At 37.9% G+C, this 18,899-nt stretch overlaps 2 protein-coding genes across 3 annotated transcripts in view; one reads left to right on the top strand and one right to left on the bottom strand.

The window, feature by feature from the left end:
• Positions 1-3,070: 3,070 nt before the first annotated feature.
• Positions 3,071-10,925, top strand: LOC135748526 (membrane-spanning 4-domains subfamily A member 12-like). Its single transcript, XM_065266734.2, has 7 exons — positions 3,071-3,129; positions 4,256-4,435; positions 8,449-8,574; positions 8,668-8,724; positions 9,549-9,656; positions 9,998-10,123; positions 10,697-10,925. The coding sequence occupies exons 2-7, from the start codon at positions 4,280-4,282 to the stop codon at positions 10,703-10,705; spliced, it is 582 nt and encodes a 193-aa protein (XP_065122806.1). The 5' UTR covers positions 3,071-3,129; positions 4,256-4,279; the 3' UTR covers positions 10,706-10,925.
• A 136-nt stretch (positions 10,926-11,061) lies between these two features.
• The window catches only part of LOC135748525 (carboxyl-terminal PDZ ligand of neuronal nitric oxide synthase protein), a 32,001-nt gene continuing 24,163 nt past the window's right edge, over positions 11,062-18,899 (bottom strand). For both annotated transcript variants that reach the window (XM_065266732.2, XM_065266733.2), the window contains exons 10-11: positions 18,153-18,444; positions 11,062-14,629 (exon numbers count right to left, since the gene is read on the bottom strand). In XM_065266732.2, coding sequence (XP_065122804.1) covers positions 14,122-14,629; positions 18,153-18,444 — 800 coding nt within the window. In that variant the 3' untranslated portion in view covers positions 11,062-14,121. The remainder of the gene's footprint in view (positions 14,630-18,152; positions 18,445-18,899) is intronic.

Here is an 18,899-nt window from a genome sequence, read left to right as displayed (position 1 = left end):
TATTTTCAGAACCTTTAATGTCATTTTTTTCACAACTCTAGACATAAAACTCACAACTAATGTTAAAAATGCACATTTTCCAAACTCTAAACCTTTTCGCAATTGCTTGGATACAATAGACATAAAACTTAGATCATTTGTTCATTCGACAAAAATCACCTGTTCAGTATGACACCACATTTCAAAAGGCAATTTACACATTACATTTCAAATAAGTGTCTATTAATTTCCTTACAATGAACTTTCAATTGATACAATTGCTCAAACTGATAAGTACACTCATTTAAAGGATTATTAGGAATACTAAAACTGTGTTTGACCAACCTTTCGCCTTGAGAACTGCCTTAATTTTACGTGGCATTGATTCAACAAGGTGCTGAAAGCATTCTGTAGAAATGTTGGCCCATATTGATAGGATAGCATCGTGCAGTAGATGGAGATTTGTGGGATTCCTAATAATCCTTTAGGTGAGTGTAACTGTTGCATTACTTTTAATAGTTGTATGGAAACAGACAAACTATCTTCCATGTTTACTGAAAATCATGAAAGTTTTAAGATAATAAGATTCATTGTCACCAATAAGCATAGAGCATGAACCAATTATCACTGCACTGTATAGATGCAGACCCTTGTAATTGCTTGTCCAATTCTGCCAAATCGTTATGACTGAGAGCACATTGTGGAATGATGATATAATTGTACTGTAGTGTTTTGCAACAATTATTACAAACTTTGTGATTCCACTGTGTCTGTCGTATTTTCTCTACTACTGCAGTACTTTTACAGAGATGTAGTTACTGTACATGTAATAATTAAACCTGTTTCACCTGTTTTGTTCTACAATATTTAATGATTGTACGAACAATGACACAGTGAAACTATCAGTTGCTTGTGTGTGGGTAATCTATAGTTATGTTTCAATGGTATTTCACAGTAAATTTGTGTTTTGAACCAATAACTGTGCAAGTGCAAGATTTCAAGATGTGAATGCACCATGCAGTGTTTAAATATTAGACATCCTGTGTTACAAGTGATAACCATTTTGAGTTTTGTATCTAGAGTTGTGAAAAAAGACATCAATGTTCTGAAAATAGTAGCAAAGTGGCTGTAAAAAAACCTGTTATAATAGAGCCTCTTCTTAATATTATTAACTTCTCACTAACTCTAGGGCAGTGGTCTCCAACATCTATCAGTCTATGAGTTGCCCGCCAAAGCACCTTCTACTAATAGCCTTAAATGTAATATTTATTTATTATATATTTTTATTTGTTACACCTTAAGGCCAATTCACACTGATTCAACAAACGCGTTGTTGGATCCTGATTATTCTTTGGACTCCTCGGACAGGGATCTTCCATGGAGCGCCTGATCGTGGCCAGTTTATGGTGAAGTGATACTCTTTCCATTTCCGAATAATGGCCCCCACAGTGCTCACCGGAACATTGAGCATTCTGGAAATGCGCCTATAACCATTTAAATTAAAATGCTTTTCAACGATAAGATTACGAAGATCTTGAGATAGTTCTTTGCTTTTACTCATTATGAAGTCTTTCCTGTGCGCATCCTGGGTAATGAGAAGCCTTTATAGGCCATCAATTAGGACTAAAGTAGCTGATATCATTAGTACTGATAGTGGGCAGGGTTTCCTCTCAGTACTGACAGATTTCAGGTGATCTCTTGGCTTTCTATGCCATTTTGCACCTTGTTCTCTTCATGTGTTCAATACTTATTCCCTGTGTCATTTCACTCAATTTATTATGACTCAACTTGTATACATAAATTTTCTGATTTCTTTGTATAAATTTAATATTTGGCTTGATGGCTACTTCTGGTGGAAATTTACTGATAACAATGCTGATGTGTCAAATACTTATTTTTCCAGCTGAATGTGAGATCATTGTGATTTCAAAATGTAAAAGGAGGCAATACAACACAAAGGGGGCATTCTACTTCCTTTATCCCACTAGGAAAAGGTGGATACTGGAGGATCACAGTGGCGTCACACCATTCTCATACCGTGATAATCACAGTGTGATCTATATGTGAATTCAGAATGTTTAGTTCATGGTATGTGTGCACAATGAGTGTGCCATGACCTCACATCGTGACCATAGTGAGTGCACAGTGAGTGTGGCGTGACCTTTACTGTGACCTTAATATATGAGCACACAGTGATTGTCGCAGTGTGGTTACAGTTTTAGATCACTGTGTCTTATGCCGATTATGCTTAATAAACTGATAACACGTGGGGTCATGTAAATGGGTAAAACAGTTTTCTTTTATTGGGGAAAGCCCCTAAATGGCGTAAGCAAAAACTGATCGGCAGAGGTAGTTTTTACTCATAACCCTGTTTTTACGTGGCATGTAAACACCTTAACCGGCTTTCTCATGGTTTTGTCCATGTGCGCATGTCTCCATACTAATATGTACTAAAGGTGGTGATGTCACTGCCTGCGAGAAACCTGACAAATCTCCAAGTAGGCTACCATGTGAACGCAGTTGTCTGCATAGCCGGTATATTGATTTGCATGTAAACGCGTGAAAACTGTTTTCTATAATAAGCAGATTTTTAATAGTTATCCGCGCATGTAAACGCACTCATTGTGACAACATTATGAGGATCTTGTGAGCTGATGGTGACTTCACTGAGAGATCAAATTGTTGTCTGGGTCAGAGAGATGGAGTTGGTTGTGCTGGTTGTTGATTAATAACAGCTGTAATGACATGCTTAATAACAGGCTTAAGCAGTTACGTCACAAAAAAAAAAAAAATAAGTGAACAGTGTTCCAGTGTGATGTGAGCTAGGATCAGTGCCCGAACCTGTGTACATCATATACTGATTCACGACCTTGTGAGTTAGAGAGCTGATTGAGACCTTATGTTTAATTTGTGTTTATATTAATAAAAGGGACAACACAAGTTGTGTTATATATGAATATTGCTGTTCCAATAATAACACAGATCTGTTGGTTATGTACAACACATTTAATGTGTCATCCCTTAAACACATCTATTTTTAGAGTGTAGCCTACAATTGTCTAGCTCCTCCTTAGAGGTTCTTTACATACACATGCAACAACTCTGTACACCATAACTGCAAACAGGCAACAACATCTCCTCTGATTCCAGGTAAAATAAATTCCTGTATTTTACTTAGCTGCTTCTCACAATACATTCCATTTCAAAGCAGCAAATGCATAAAGTGCATGATTAAAAAAAAATCATGCTCTGAACAATACTTTAACCAATTAACTGTTGTTCTTAAAACCAGCATCGGTATTTAAGCTGTATTTAATTCCATGTGTATTTTAAGTTTCATGGTTTAATAAAAAAAAGTATATTTTTTCCAACAATTTTAAAATCAACATGAACTCACGGAAAGTTGTGTTATAGTCACAAAATATATTAATTTATTTGTGTCCATGGCACGAAATCCAGCTTATTATCATGCTTTGAGCACAAATGTCTTTGTAGTGTTTTATAAATATATATTTTTAAATCGGTGGCACGACTTTCTTTTTCATGTCATGTTATGTATTGTTTTCTCTTTTTTTCTATTTAAAATTTCATTTTCGCTTGGGGTTGGTGTTAGATTTGGGGTTTGGGTTAGGATGTACTTTTATGTGGTTTCTACATGTTTTTCTTCAGCATTTAAAACTATTCTCGGCTGGAGTCGGGGTTAGAGTTGGGGTTTGGGTTAGGATGTCTAAACTTGTAACAGGAAGTGATTCTAAACCCAACCCCAAGTGATAATGGTAAGAAAATAGGAAAAAACTATGAGAAAACAATACATAAAATGAAACGAAAAAGAAAGTCATGAAAGGGACACAAAAAAACAATTTATAGACATTCATGCTCAAGGCACGAAAAAAGCTGAATCTCGTGCCATGAACACAAATAAATTAATCAAATTTTTCGTGACTACAACATATATAACAAGCATCTTAAATCAACCCCTTAAGTAACTGAGTAGTTACTGCTAATTTCTAAATATTAATTTTTTATATTTTTAAATGTAAACAGAAACAATTAAAATTTTTCATAATTGTTCAACTTTATAAGCACATGCTTAAAATGCTTTTCTTCATTCTCCTTGTCTGATCTATATGTATATTTCTTGTTGAAGATTTACAGGACATTTGTGATCATGCCTGTATAATCCAGGATTTTTATGTAGAAGACAGTAAATCACAAAAAAAGATTTAAGCTGGGTCTTCACAGCCTGTGTTACATTTTCTCTTCTGCTTTATTACAGCTGAAATCCACAAACTTTGCTTAAATGACCAGCCAGGTGATCTCAACTGACAACGGTAGAATTCTTATCCAAATAAATCCACAGATAGGTCAAGACGATGCTGAACAACAGGATGAGAGAGCAACTAATCTCAATACACTTCTTATGGGGTTTCTTAAAGTACAACTAAAGACATTGGGGGTAATGTATTTTCAAGCTTTCCTTCCTTCCTGCTTTTCACTTTAATCTCTATATGAAAGCATCTGCTTAAATTGGCGACTGGTGACTTCTTTTATCGAGGGCGCTCGATTCTAAGTTTGCCAGATACTTGCATAATCTCATGCGTAATCAGAGTTTACTGTTAAGTTTTCTGATCAGCTCTGTCTTGCGTGTATTTTGTGAACGTGAATGTAAATGTAATGAGAAGTCCTTTCTGTTTTATTTTAGATACAGATACGCGTCTCTGTCATATTAATTAAATATCATATTTGTTAACGCATCCACTTCTTTAATGTTACTCTGGTGGACACACAGCACTGGATTCCTCCAGCGTCAATTTGATTTTTAGTAAATCAAGTTAATTATTTTTAACACACCGTAAAAATGATTTCCACCCTTAGCAAATATAGATTACAAATTTAAGCAGATTTTACTCATATATTTAAGTAAAAATGATTCCTGTCCTTTGCAAAATAACTAAAAAAAATAAAGATTTTACTCATGAATTCAAATTCATAAACCCAGGACCGGATTATATACACATACAACTTCCTTCCCTCCCTCACACACACGCAACTGCCAGTGCCAACATTGTGCATGTTTTCTGTGCATCTTTAAATTTTTGGTATTAAAAGAACACATCCTACATAAACTAAAAAACGAGTGTTGCTGCTAATTGGTTAATTCTGGTCCGTGTAATTCTACAGGGAAAGCTGCAAAAATTGTAAAAAAAAAAAAAAAGAAACACTACAGAATAATTGACAAGTACAAAAACTACAGCAACTGAAATTTTTTACACATAGTTTTGAACTTTAAACTATTATGTTACTTTTGCCTTATTAAAACTTATATATAACATTATATGATGTTAGCAAGACACGAGTTAACTGTAGTTGTCTTTTGGCTAAGGGCGCACTCACATTATCCAAACCAAACCGCGCTCGGGCGCGCTTGACCCCCAAAGCCTGGTTTGATTGACTAGTGTGATCGCTTCGTTCCGCGCCCGGGCGCGTATTGTTTAATCGCGCCGCGGCCGGGTTGCAGAGGTGGGCCGGAGCGCGGTTCACTTGGGCTCAGGCGCGGAAGGCTGTGGTGGGAGCGCAATCGCGCCTGAGCGCGATTCAAAAGGTGAAGACGTCAGTTGCGCGACCACTCACCTTCATCTGCCTCCGTAAAAACCTTTTGATGCGCGCAGCGGGGTTACGTGAATGTCCGAGCTGTACACGTGACAGATCAACTAAGCAATATGATGACATGTGAGAGGGCTGTCTGTAATCGCGCACCAAACGACTCCGAATAAAAAAACACAGACTTATCATTACGGTGGGTTCCAGTGTTAAGAGAGCGCTTTACTTCCTGCTTTTTCAAAACAATCGCATCTTAATGACGAAAGCGCGCCCGTACTCGGATCGATAAGAAGTACAGTGTGAGTGCGTGCACCTGGGGGAGTAGGGAGGGGTGGCAATCGCGCCCAGGCATGGTTTGGTTTGGTTGGGATAATGTGAGTGCGCCCTAATTAGCTGTAAAGCTGAAGCACTGGTGTTTAGTTATTTATCTCCACTCACCTCCACACAAGTAAAAAAAACACAGCTGGAGTACGACCTGTGTGATGAGCTCCTATTTATACCTGTGTGCCTGTTGGCGATGTGTGCTGCCTTGCTGCACATAGGTGCAGGGGGAGGGCGGGGGGTCTTTGTCTATCAAGATCCAGAATATGCGTTAGCAGCCTATGTTAATCGTTAACCGTTTAGGACAAATATGATGTTATTTAATTTTAAACTATGTGAGCAGCGTCCAGTGCGTCACCTCCATGCTGCTCTTTGTTTTGATGATGCATGCAGCCATGAAACGCGGGTGTTGCAAGATTGGGTGTTTTTTCCGCTACACATTAAGGCCTGTTTACGGTGTGTTTTAGTCGGGTTTTCGCCTGGAAGACTTTATAGAAATCTGGCACCCTATTGAAAGACGTTAAACTGAAAGAGCGTTAACAAGCCCCAGAATGAACGAGTTCACAGTAACGTTTATCAGGCAGTAATACAGTACGTTCAGTTCACGTTCGCCCAAAATATGAACGAGTTCATGAACTTTCGTTGAATGAACTCGTTCAGGCACAACACTGGGCACTAGGAGGTTCAGTCTCCTTGGTCTAGTCTTGTTTCTTCTTTGGACCTTACTGATGTCCTTTTGGACCTCAGAAGCCCCCCTTTGAGCCTTGGTATCAGTCAAGCTTAGTGCCCTCTCTCAGAAGTCGGCCCTCCTGATCATGCTCAAGAGTATTGGGGATCTAGAAGCTTCTCTACCGCCATTGGGTGCCTCGAACTCAGACCGGCTCCCTCTCACCTTATCTTGAGACCCGGTCTGGCCATGTGCCCAAGGTTCATACCCTTTCAAGATCAGGTAGTAAACCTCCATGCCCTTCCTAGTATGACCCACAACTCTTGTTGTGTCCGGTACATGCGCTCCGCATACCTGGAATGTATTCAGGATTTTACAATATCTGATAAGCTCTTTGTCTGTTTTGGAGGTCAGCAGAAAGGGGAGGCTATCTCCAAACAGGGAATCGCTCTCGGATTGGCTCTCATCTCTTTGGCATATCGTTCCCAGAATTTGCTTTGTCTGCTGGGAGTATGGGCTTATTCTTTTAGAAGTGTAGTTTCCTCCTGGGCACTGCCTAGTGTCCCTCTTTCAGACATCTGCAGAGCTGCGAGTTGGGCTACTCCTAACACCTTTGCAAGATTTAACAATCTGAAGGTATAAAGTGTTGTCTCGGGTTGTGTCTGCTCCGAACACCTAACCCGGTTGATATCTGTGGGCCTGGATTGTGCCCTCATTTGTTGCACAAATCTCCCATTAATTCCCCCTTAGTGGTGAACGTGGGTATTATTTGTTCTCTAGGTCAGCTTGCGGAGAGCAGATCTTTTTTTGGCAATCTCCTAAGACATCGCCATTTGTCTTTTGTTCAGGCTCTTTCAATGCTGATTTATATTTCCCCATCTGGTTTCCTTTTTGTAAACCTTGGGTATTCCCTGGGCGGGTTATACCCTCGCCCTATGCCATGGTAGCTCCATGCTGTGTAGCTCTGGCTCTGAGTTTGTTTCCATTATTTTTGTGTTCTCCGCATGTCTCTCCTAGACCTCCCAGTGTCGGGTGGGTATCATGCCTTTGTGGAAACCTTTTTGTGTCGCCTTTTGTATGGTTCACTTTCCCTGTGCACTGGATGGTTATTGACCTATGCAAAGTTCCCTGGCATGCATTGCTTGCTAGCTCCTCTTTGGCATAGGTGATAACTTGCTAAGCATTGCTGCGTCTTACATAAGGAACCCCTAGTGTCAGTGAGTGACAGAAGGGGAACGTCTTGGTTATGTATGTAACCTCCGTTCCCTGAGGGACGGAACGAGACATTGTGTCCCTCATGTCACAACGCTGACCTCCCGCTGACCTGCTGGTCTTTAGATCCGCTCTTGAGCACTAAAACTGAATGGAATCCCCTACCAGCCTTTGTTTTATGCCCCAATCTGCAGTCGGAGTCATGATATGTAAATTTCATTTGTATTTCATTTGCCAATTCTCATAGGCCCATTATATAGAGAATCGGAGCAATTGATCTCCCAAGGTCGAACCCCAAGTGTCACTTCATCGACACAACCTTTTGTTCCCTTCCTCAGGGAACAGAGGTTACATACGTAACCAACTCCAACCATCATGTAGACTCTTTACAAAGTATTTTACAGTATTTTAAAAATAGAAAAATACAAAATATAAAGGCATTTTCATCAACCCTATCAAATACAAATAACAAAATACTATTTTGTATTTTAAATGCGTATTTGAAATACATGTATCAAAAATACTGCCCATCCCTGCCCCTATCGTTAATGAGAGTTTGTTGACATACAGTTGCAAAGTTATTTATAGTTAGTAGAAATATAGAATGTCTGAAGTAGAATATCAAAATTTAGTGTAACCATTAAGGGTAATCTATTTTTCTTTTACAGACTGTCCAGATAATGATTGGTGTGGTGTTTTTCTTATTTGGTTTTGGGTTCACTACTGATGAACCAACCAAATACAGAATTTTTTACATAACTAACAGTGGCATAACCCACTGGGGATCCCTTATTGTAAGTTTTTTTTTTTTTTGCTTAATTATTTCTATATCACTTTAATAATAATTTCCATCATTTTATTTAAAATGTTCTATTGTTCATTCTCAGTACATCGCTGCTGGTTCTCTGTCTGTTGTTGCGGAAAATAAACTCCATCCCTGGTTGGTGTGTATTGCCTATGTTAAAACATTTTAAGTTGTCAGGTTGTTTCTGATATATTCACACAATATTGTTTATGGCCCTGGCCCGGTTGCATGAAAATTCTTAAGTGAGGGTTTCCCCGAGAGAAGGGATTTCTTTAAAAGCGTTGTAATAAACATCTCAACCATCACCCTTACCTTAGTGTATATACCAAAGATATTTCATATTACCAAGATGTGTCACTGGTATTGATATGAATGGGGGAGATTGCAACGTCAGTATGGCCGCTCTAGTCCTGCCTTCCAGTAAAAAAGAGCCGTTAAAAAATGACATCGTCTAGGGGAGGGACTTAGCGCATGTGCAGTATCTTTTTGTTTAGCTATACTAAGTATTTTACAATAGCCTCTGTCAAAACATGGGTGCTTTTCCACTCAGACTTTCCTTTTAACTTCCGGCACTCAGAGCACTCCTGCTAAAATGTAGCGTGTAAAGCATTCAGAAGACACTTTTAAAAAGGCGCCTCTCACTGCCATAAATCAATACCCTTATGATTTATCTTGCAACCTGTGTTTCATTAAGGGGACCTTTAACCTTAAAAAAAAAGATTTCTTAACTTAAGGGTTTTTATGCAACTGGTATAGAACGGCATAGAACCTATGCACGACTATAATACTGGAGTTGAGAACTACTGGTTTAAGATGACTGTTTCAATCACACAGCAAAATCACCAGTTTTAAATTTACACTGCTGGAGTTTATATGGGAAACACCAGGCCTGTTGTTTGACATTTATATTGCATCATGTTAAGGATTTTATCACTTAAATGCATTTATTTCCCTGTATTAAAGGTGAAAGCTTCGCTTGGAATGAACGTATGCAGTGCCGTAACTGCAGGGATAGCCATTATTATATCGGCTGTAGATTTATCAGGATCGCATCTCATTTCAGAAATTAAGGTATTTTTATTTCAAATTAATATTTTTTTATCATTTTAATAGCACATAATAGTAATTTGTATCAAGTTATAGCACAAATGACTAAGAGTGAGGTTCACATCCTTTGCACAAAACATAATTGATCTAAGTTTTTTATTTAATTCAATAGCATTTAGACATTTTCAAGTGTAACTTTAGGCATCTAAAGTTTTCAGGGACACTTAATAGCTTGACTCTAAATATAAAGTTGTAAGTAATGTCTCCTTTAATATAATGTATAAAAACTCACTAAATACAGTGGATGGTGTATATTTTGTGGATCTGTATATCTGTGTGTAAATGAGATGTTGAATCTTTAATAGTGGCCCACTGGAACAATACTGGTGTTCTCCATCCTCCAGTTAATCATCTCTATCTCCATCTCGGCTTTTGCCTACACAACCACCTTCTGCACAAACCATACAGTGGTCAATGTTTCATTTAACCAGGTAAATTGTTTAGTAGTTGAGATGCACAGTAATAGTATATGCAGAGTAGTTGAGATGCAATTGTATGCAGAGGGACAGGAAGTTTGATCATAACAAACAATATTTTAAATAACAAAAACCTTTCTGTTAAAGTCAAGCTTTTCAGAGAAAGAAATAGGTAACAATTTAGATTATATATAATATGTGTTCATGTTTTGTGTATAAAAACATCTGCATTTTTCATACAATTTACTTTTCTCTACCACTGTTTTCACTGTCCTAAAAAAGGGCTGATGTCTTCTTTGTTCTATGAAGTTCCTCCTTTAGAAATATGTAATGAGTTCTGACTGCGTAGCTAGTTTAGTGTGTTGGGATTCGACAGCAACTAATATTGACGTCATATATCCAGGAAGTAGAGGGCTGCAGTCCAAACCAGCCGTTCTCTGTTGTCCTTGAAAAGTGTATTCTGTTAAAGAAAATATATCGCTTGGCATTCCACTTTAAGCTTTATTGTTTTTTAGGCTTAGAAAACTCAATTACTGTCAAGATAAAATGTTTTACTGATGGCTCTTATTTATGTTTTTAATAATGCAGAACATCTAAATTTACGAGACTCCATCAACTCAACATCTGAGTCCTCAGTGGGAAAGAAGACCAGCAGCAAAAACAACAGAAAATTTGCAACTTTTTTGTCATGTATTTTTTTTTAAAATGAAAGTTTATAGGTTTTGGCTTAAATTAAGTGTTGTAGACTTAATGTAGGCTTAATATGTTTTAAATATGGTAACAATTGGGAAATCTGACTCACTTAAAGCCCCGAATACTACTGAATGAAGCCTTTTAATAGTCTAAGACTATTAAAAAATAAAAAAAGAGGTAACATAAAAAATAAACTATCATATTATATGAAATTTATATACACAAAATGACGAAAGTCAATGTAACTCAACAAGCGAATGTGTATTTGTAACCTGTTTTTATAAGATTAAGCTAAGATGAACTTTTTCTATACATATTCAAGTGCCTTTCTTTATTTAGTGAATGTAATATAAAGACTCGTTGTATGCTTCACTTTTAACACAAAGTAACTAACAAAACATAATTTTTTTTAACCATAAAGTTAGGGGTATCGATACTTCAGCAGAAACACACACACAGGTGGAACTACAAACATTTCTGTGATAACTAATGAATATTAGTTTGTTTGTTGCAGTCCAAGAAAATAGATTTATGTTGGAAAGATAACTCCCGTCATTGTTTACTTTGGGGTAGGTACCTTTTGCATATTGTTAACATGTACTTATACACACTTACAGTTAGAGTTGCTCTTTAAATAAAAATGTTTGAACAAATTGCTTGTTTACAAGTTCTATCCCTGTTTCAACAGATGCCCAAAGACCAATGTGTTGTGTATAGACGGTTTCAGTAGCAACAATACAAACCGCTTTTGTGGCCCAAACTTAACTTCCAGTAGACTTCCACAAAGATTCAATAGCAACAAAGTCCCTCTAGAGTAGATTTTTTCTGATAACAAGCAACATTATCTTAATTCAAATCATTGCTAAAGCATATCAACTACTACACTGAGCTAATGTTACAGTGTAATATGTAGCCTATATGTCAGCTACAGATCCTTAAATTCTTGCCAAGCTGCTAAAACTCTCTTTGCACAGTGGTTATTCATGCCTGTCGTGTCCCCTCGTCTTTAGGAAACCAAAATATTTTCATTTTTGGCAAGCTATTAAAATGAGATTATCTGAGTATTAAAGGATATTGATAGATTTTGATAGATTCTGGAGACTTGTTTAGAACTGGAGATTTTATGCAAAAAAAGCTTGCATGCACTTAGAGGACTTTGCAGTGAAAGACAGTCAAATGTGTTAAATACCATTGAGATGACTTAAGTGACATTTGTGAAATAAGGAATTTTTTATTACTGACTAATAACCTTTGTTAGGAGCCGCTAAGGGGACATGTAGCAAAAATTAAATTAAGTTTGTTTCACGTGCGCACGCGATAGTTTCACATGAGCAAGCAAAATTAAACGTTAAAAAAAATTCTGCACATGAAGGTTTCGCGTGAGCATTACACTTTAGATTTTTTTACTCCAATGTCACCTTAGGGGCTCGGTACCTTTCATTGCCATTAAAGGAAAATTACTGAACCTAAACAAAAGTCTGATTACAAAATGCATATTTTAAAAAACATGACACATTTTATTCCTTATTTTAAGTAAGAAAATATGAAATGAATGAAAGTGGTTGAGATTAATGAAGGTACAGAGACAAACTTGTCAGTTTATTCATGTCCTTAATTGCCAAAGTTCTTGCTGTTATATTTTAACAATAGAATTGCAAACACAATTTCTTTTTTCTATCTATTTTTCTTCTCTTTACTTCCACCTCCCTTCTCCTCCGAGTGTCATAAATATCAGCATGTGCTCACACCTGTTTTTTTTTCATTAAGACAGAAATACCCTTTTTTCGTCCTTCCATCCAATTTGCCTCTTTTAATGGTGTGTAATGTATTTTTAGCGCCATCTAGTGGTGCAACCAACCTCATTTTTGAAATGCAATGAGCAGCTACAGTAGCTGCCACAGGACAAACATGTCATCGTCAGAGACAACTTAGGGAGGAAACGCGCTCTGTAGAACAGTTTGTCCATTTAGGGCTACTGCAAAATATGGCGGCAACTTCCATGTAAGGGGACCCACAGGGTGTATAGATAAAAACGGCTCATTCTAAGGTAATAAAAACAATACAGTTCATTTTGTAAGGTCTTTATACACCACTAATAATATCGTTATGTATATTATATTGCATTTCTGTCAACAAATCCTTCTAAAAGTCCCACATTGCACCTTCACTTTGTCTTTAAACATTTGTTTGCTATGTCATTGTTGCCTTTTGGGAACAATGAAAAGCATTCAGTAAGTGGCAGACAGTGGTGTAGTGCGCAGGGTATACACAGGTATACAGAGTATACCTACTTCTTTTTTATTAGATGGCATGGGGTATACCCACCTCTAATTAAGAGTATATCCACTTTTCCAGGCACCACTACACCACTGGTGGCAGACATTTCACAGCTTTGAGTTAAAAAGGAAATTTAAGTATTCTTAAATCCAATTAAATTAGTTTTTTAAGTATATAGTATGTTAAAGGAAATCTGTCCATCTGTACATTGTCTGTATATGAAACAAATTGTCTGCCAGTGTAAACAATATGTTTTTTCACCTAAATGGGCATGTTTTCTTAGATTTCTTTGTGTTTCTCAAACATTGTTTTTTAATTGTCCTAGGACTTTTTCATGCTAACACTCCCCTTTTTCATTCTGTTTTTCTTAACAACATACTGTAACTGTTTTTCAACATCCAAAAAGTGAAACCTATAATCAAAATCTGACCTCTGCATTTAAACCATCGAATTGAGTAGTGAACACATGCACTACTGCAAATTGTGAACACACCTACAGGGAAAAGGTGTCTTTCAGTCGCTACCTGCCAGCTTTTAGAATCAAACTGGCGTCCTGCGGGTTAAAACCCCAAATTTCCAACCATTAGGCCATGGCCCAAAAACATATGAACAATATAAATCCATCTGAATTACAGTAAACATCAGTGTAAACACTGGACCTGAACTGGTAACAACACAACCATGAACAACCTAAAGACAAACACACAGCTATAGCACAAACTAGAGCAGTTCCTATAATCTTAGTGCGGGTAAATTCACTCCTTTCATTGCTTGCTTGAAGGCTAAAAATAAAACTATTCATTTTCAATCTAAAAAAATACACTCTATCCATTTGCCAATAATACTCTACTCTTTGTTATACTAAATTTTTTTTCAGCAAATTGTATAGATACAAATCCTTTTAGGGTATTGTAGATATTACCTTGATATATATATATAATAACAGTGTGAGGTTGTGGCTTCTATCACATCAGGCCATGAAGAGGCTTCAGTCATGAAATATTCTCTATGCTTCTATAACAAAACGTTTGCTTGGAGTTTCTCTAACTCCTGCATGGGGCGGTGATGTTATAGGTGGAGTCCTCCAAAAGCTCATCTTCACTCAGGCTGATATGAAGACAGGTTTCATTTAAGGGTGAAGAAAACCGAATTGTTTCCTCATAGCCGATGGGTGTGGCAGAATGAGGTGGAGTCACACCGTCTGCAGATAGATGATCCTCAGGGAGGCTGCTGCAGGTGCTGGATGTAGAGATTAAAACAGAGCTCTGGTCATCAGAAGGATCATCTCTGGACTGGCGGGATTGCAGGGATTTATCATTTGAGCGTACACCCGAATCTTCGCTAACTGAACACAATGCACTGTCGCCAGAGCACAGTGTGATGTCAGGGAAGGAGGAGCTGCTGCTCACATTTAGTGCATTCCCATTTATTGGAGTGGCCACAGTTGAAGATATTGACTCGGTCTCTACACCCGTTGAGAGAGTCCTGTTTGAGCGCTTGCGGTTGAGCGGCTGGGGAGGAGGGTCCAGCTTAGGGATGATTTGCGTAAACCTGCAGACACAAAAGTTGGATGGTTAACATAGTTGTTTTAAAGGGGCCATATCATGAAAATCTGACTTTTTCCATGTTTAAGTGTTATAATTGGGTTGCCAGTGCTTCTATTAACCTAGAAAATGTGAAAAAGAAAAAAACAGTAACTTAGGTTTGGTAAACCATTCTCTGCAAGCATGTGGATAGCATGGCTCCCCTTATGCTGTCAGAAGGGGATAATGCCACCCCTTAATCTGCACTATCCAACCACGGCAATGCCATTTAGTGCAGAAATCAGCTCATTTGCATGTTAAAGGACACACCCAAAAATTGCACATTTTTGCTCACACCTACAAAGTGGCAATTTTAACATGCTATAATAAATTATCTTTATGGTATTTTGAGCTAAAACATCACATATGTATTCTTGGGACACAAAAGATTTATTAGACATTTAATCAAAAAAACTCTTGTGAAATGTATTGTATGAAAACACTGAAACGCAGAATGTAATGAGATGGTGAGAACTTAATGCACAATATTATTTCAGAAATGCTATGGTTAAGCTGGCCCTTGTAACCCACTTAGAGCGTGTATTGAAAACACTCCCTTTCCAGGAAGGGCACTGTAGCTTCTCACTGTAGCTTCCTCAGGCAAGCAGAACAATATTCACACACATTTTTCCAGTAGAGTCCCGCTAGGACCAATTTTGCCATCAGTTCAATGTGCCAGAAGAGTTTTGCTAACGCAACGGTGGACAGACCCCCGTGTTTATGGCTTCGGATTATAGCAGGATTGGGTTACACAAGAATGCCATGGACAGGATGTTTCAGATGTATGTTTTTATTTTGTAATTGTCTAAAATCGTTTTGACACACAAATTGTTTTGCATAATTCACATAATTCATGTTGATATGTTAAGGACACCACTGGGTGCCCTAAGGTCTCCATAATATCATACTGAAATATGACACACATCCAGTAAAGTAACACTGTTCTTGTCATTTTAGTTAACACCAGTGCACTGTCCATTTTGGCATGCTAATGTAAATAAAAAAGTACAATTACAGTTATACTCACAGGAGGTTGGTAAAGCGGAGAGGAGACGAAAGAAAAAGATTAGATGATGAGAGCAGAAAAGAGGAAAGGTGGAAAAAGACAAAATAATAAGGGATTTCAGGCAGATGAGGGGAGGCCAGGAAAAATCATGAAATGAATTAAACAGAGAGAGAGAGAGAGAGAGAGAGAGAGAGAGAGAGAGTGAGAGAGATTGGGAGAAAGAAGAAGAAGGAGGCTGTTATAGAAGAAAGTGGATTATCAGAAGTGGAGGCTCCTCACACGTGCACCTGAGCAGAGAAAAACAAAATAAATCTCTAATTTTTTACACACTAACACACATAAAAACCTTTTCACCCAAACATCTAAAATGTGTGTTTTGATAAATTGTCCCACTGCAACACTGCGTTATTATCATTGTATAATCCTGTCTATTGTATGGCAATCCCCCACACAAAGCTTTTTTCAAAGGTCATATGAGACACAGCCATCTTTTAACCATATACATACTGACCTAGGGTAGCAGGGGGTGCGTCAGACAGAGTTATGGCACTTGCGGAGATGAAAAGGGTATGTATGCAATTATCTAACTCTGGGGGTTACGGTGAATAAGCTAAATTCTCAAAAAGTTGGCCTGTTCCTTTAAATAAATAATCAGGGCTTACCATTAATAGCACATTTCTAAAAGAGCATTGCCAACCAAAAACGAAAGAAAATGAATGCTTTTTGCATGATGATGCAAATAGATCCCTGTTACATAAATCTAACAGGGCTTTTCTACTGCATGGTACAACTAGACTCGGCACCACAGTGTATCACCTTGGGTGTGCATTGTTTTCTAATAATTTAGTGGCCCGTCGTCAATTAATCTGTACATAATTTTTCCAGTTAAGGATGCCCCCAAAGTGTCCATAAACAGCAGTTTTGTCAGATTTAACTTACTAATAACTGTTAAGTGTCCAAAGTACAGCTAAGATAAACACACAAACATCTGTATGTCTTAGCGTCAGTAATCAATAAATGAATAGGGATTATTAGAGATCAATACAACTACATATAGTCTGAACCATGACAAAACCATCAATGCAATGCATTCAACCCGCTTACATCAACCCAAATAAACACAGACAGGTGCACAAACAAGATAAAAGTTTTCAGACCCTGATATCACCCACATACACAGAAAACTGAGTTGGTGGGCAGTGACAGTGCTGCATGAATCCTACAACAACAACAACAGAGACTAACCATGCAAATAATAAAGCAGCACTCTGCCAGCTTCTGTAATGTGCAGTAAAATTAAAATACACCAGGGAAATTCAATACAGATCACAGCCATTGTGCAGTTAAACTATGCTTTTTATAGATGGTTTCAACAGATGCACACACATAACCATGGTTACACACCTGGCCCGAAGTTAACATCCGGTCTGTGTTTGTTTATCAGTCTGGAGAGCATGGGTCACAGCGAGCAAAGAATTTAAGGATGTGTATCTAAAATTGCATATACTTAGTTTAATAATTGATACTCTTTAGCTATGATTTGAACTAAGGCAATTTACTTGATATTTAGTTTGTTTATTTTGTTGCCGCTGAAACCGTCTATACCAGGGGTCTCCAACCTTTTTGTGAGCAAGGGCTACCACAATGGATAAAACAATCTGGAGGGCTACTTTTTGATAAAGTCTACTGAAAACGTTTTTGTTTAACTTATTGATTTTTTTTCTTGTTGGAGACCACTGGTAGCCTACCCTATGGCTGCCTGTGTATAGTGTGGACAAAGATCTTTTCTGAAATGCCAGTATGAAAGAGGAACGTTTTCATTTTAAACTTACTTTAGACTGTGTGTATAAACAAATCTGTCTGTATCAGTGTGTATAAGAGAGAAATAAAGAGAGGCCACCAAACTCTAAATGGCTCTAATTAGGTGCGAAAATGAAAGTTTTATGTGTTCAGGCTATCCACAGGGACACCAGACAGACTTGTGGAACCCTACAGAGTATAAAATTAAGTACGCACGCACACACGTGCGCGCGCGCACGCATACACACACACACACGCACGCACACACACACACACATGCACACACACACTCTCTAATCTCTCTTGCTTCTTTTGGTTCTTTTGCTGGATCTGTGTGTTTTGACACCGACACACTGTGTGATTATGTTGTTGAGATGTTGGAGCTCAGACTTCTGGTCAAACCAAAATGCAGGTTGTTATTATAAACCCTTACAGAAAGTGGTAAGCATTTATGTACACATACATGGACGCTGTTTTTGTCTTCCCTGGAACCCTCCGCTCAGCAAATTACTGAGTCGCCTTCTTTTAGGAATTGTAATTGTATTGTGTCATAAACTTTAACTGTTGAAATTACTTCAAATGCAAGGAGAATAACAGTAAAACTTTCTATACCAGAACGTTTCTCTGTATGCATTTGTGTCTATTTTAAAAATGAAGTGCTAATGTCTAACAAAGATGCTGTTACCTCTCATCAAATGCTGTTGAATTTCTAGGCTCCAGCTTAGCGACTTCTTTTCTTGCCGCTTCCAGTCTCTCTTCGCTTTTTGCATTCGCTGGCTTCCCATTGCTTGTGATGGCAGCTACACCACGGAGGTTGAGCAGATTGAGGTATGACTCAGCATACGAGGATGCAGGTGGGTTTACTGTCTGTCCTGCTGGAGTGGAAGTGATGGGCTGCTCTGAGCGAGGACTGTAGATGTTTTTGAGATTAAGAGAGAAAGAACGTGTGGGCAAACTCTTCCGTGGTGATTCTTCATCTAAAATGAGAAATTGAAATTTGAATTAAATGATTGGCCTTTCAGAGCTTATGGTAGTAGGTAAGGTTTGATATAATATAATCTCAGGTTGAGATGGCAATTTTCACTACTGTATTTGGTGAATGATTTATTTAGGGAGGCTTCTCATAACACCAGCATATCAGGAACCAAAATATGTTGGCGACCAGCAATGTTGGTCTTTTTGTCATTGCTCAAGGTCAAAATAAGCACAAGAAGCTTTTTTTTATTCACTGATGTCCCAATACAAATCTTTAACCAGTACACCACCACCATCCCACAAACTTATGACTAACACACACACACACACACACACACACACACAGGTTTCCATGTTTTGTGGGGGCATTCCATAGACGTAATGCATTTTATACCATACAAACCGTTTATTCTATTCCCCTTACCTGCCCCATTCCCTAACCCCAACCATCACAAAA

Source organism: Paramisgurnus dabryanus, chromosome 5 (genome assembly GCF_030506205.2).
Source record: "Paramisgurnus dabryanus chromosome 5, PD_genome_1.1, whole genome shotgun sequence".
Classification (NCBI taxonomy): Eukaryota; Metazoa; Chordata; class Actinopteri; order Cypriniformes; family Cobitidae; genus Paramisgurnus; species Paramisgurnus dabryanus.
The sequence above is the reverse complement of the archived record's forward strand: the minus strand, read 5'-3'. Positions and strand labels throughout refer to the sequence as shown.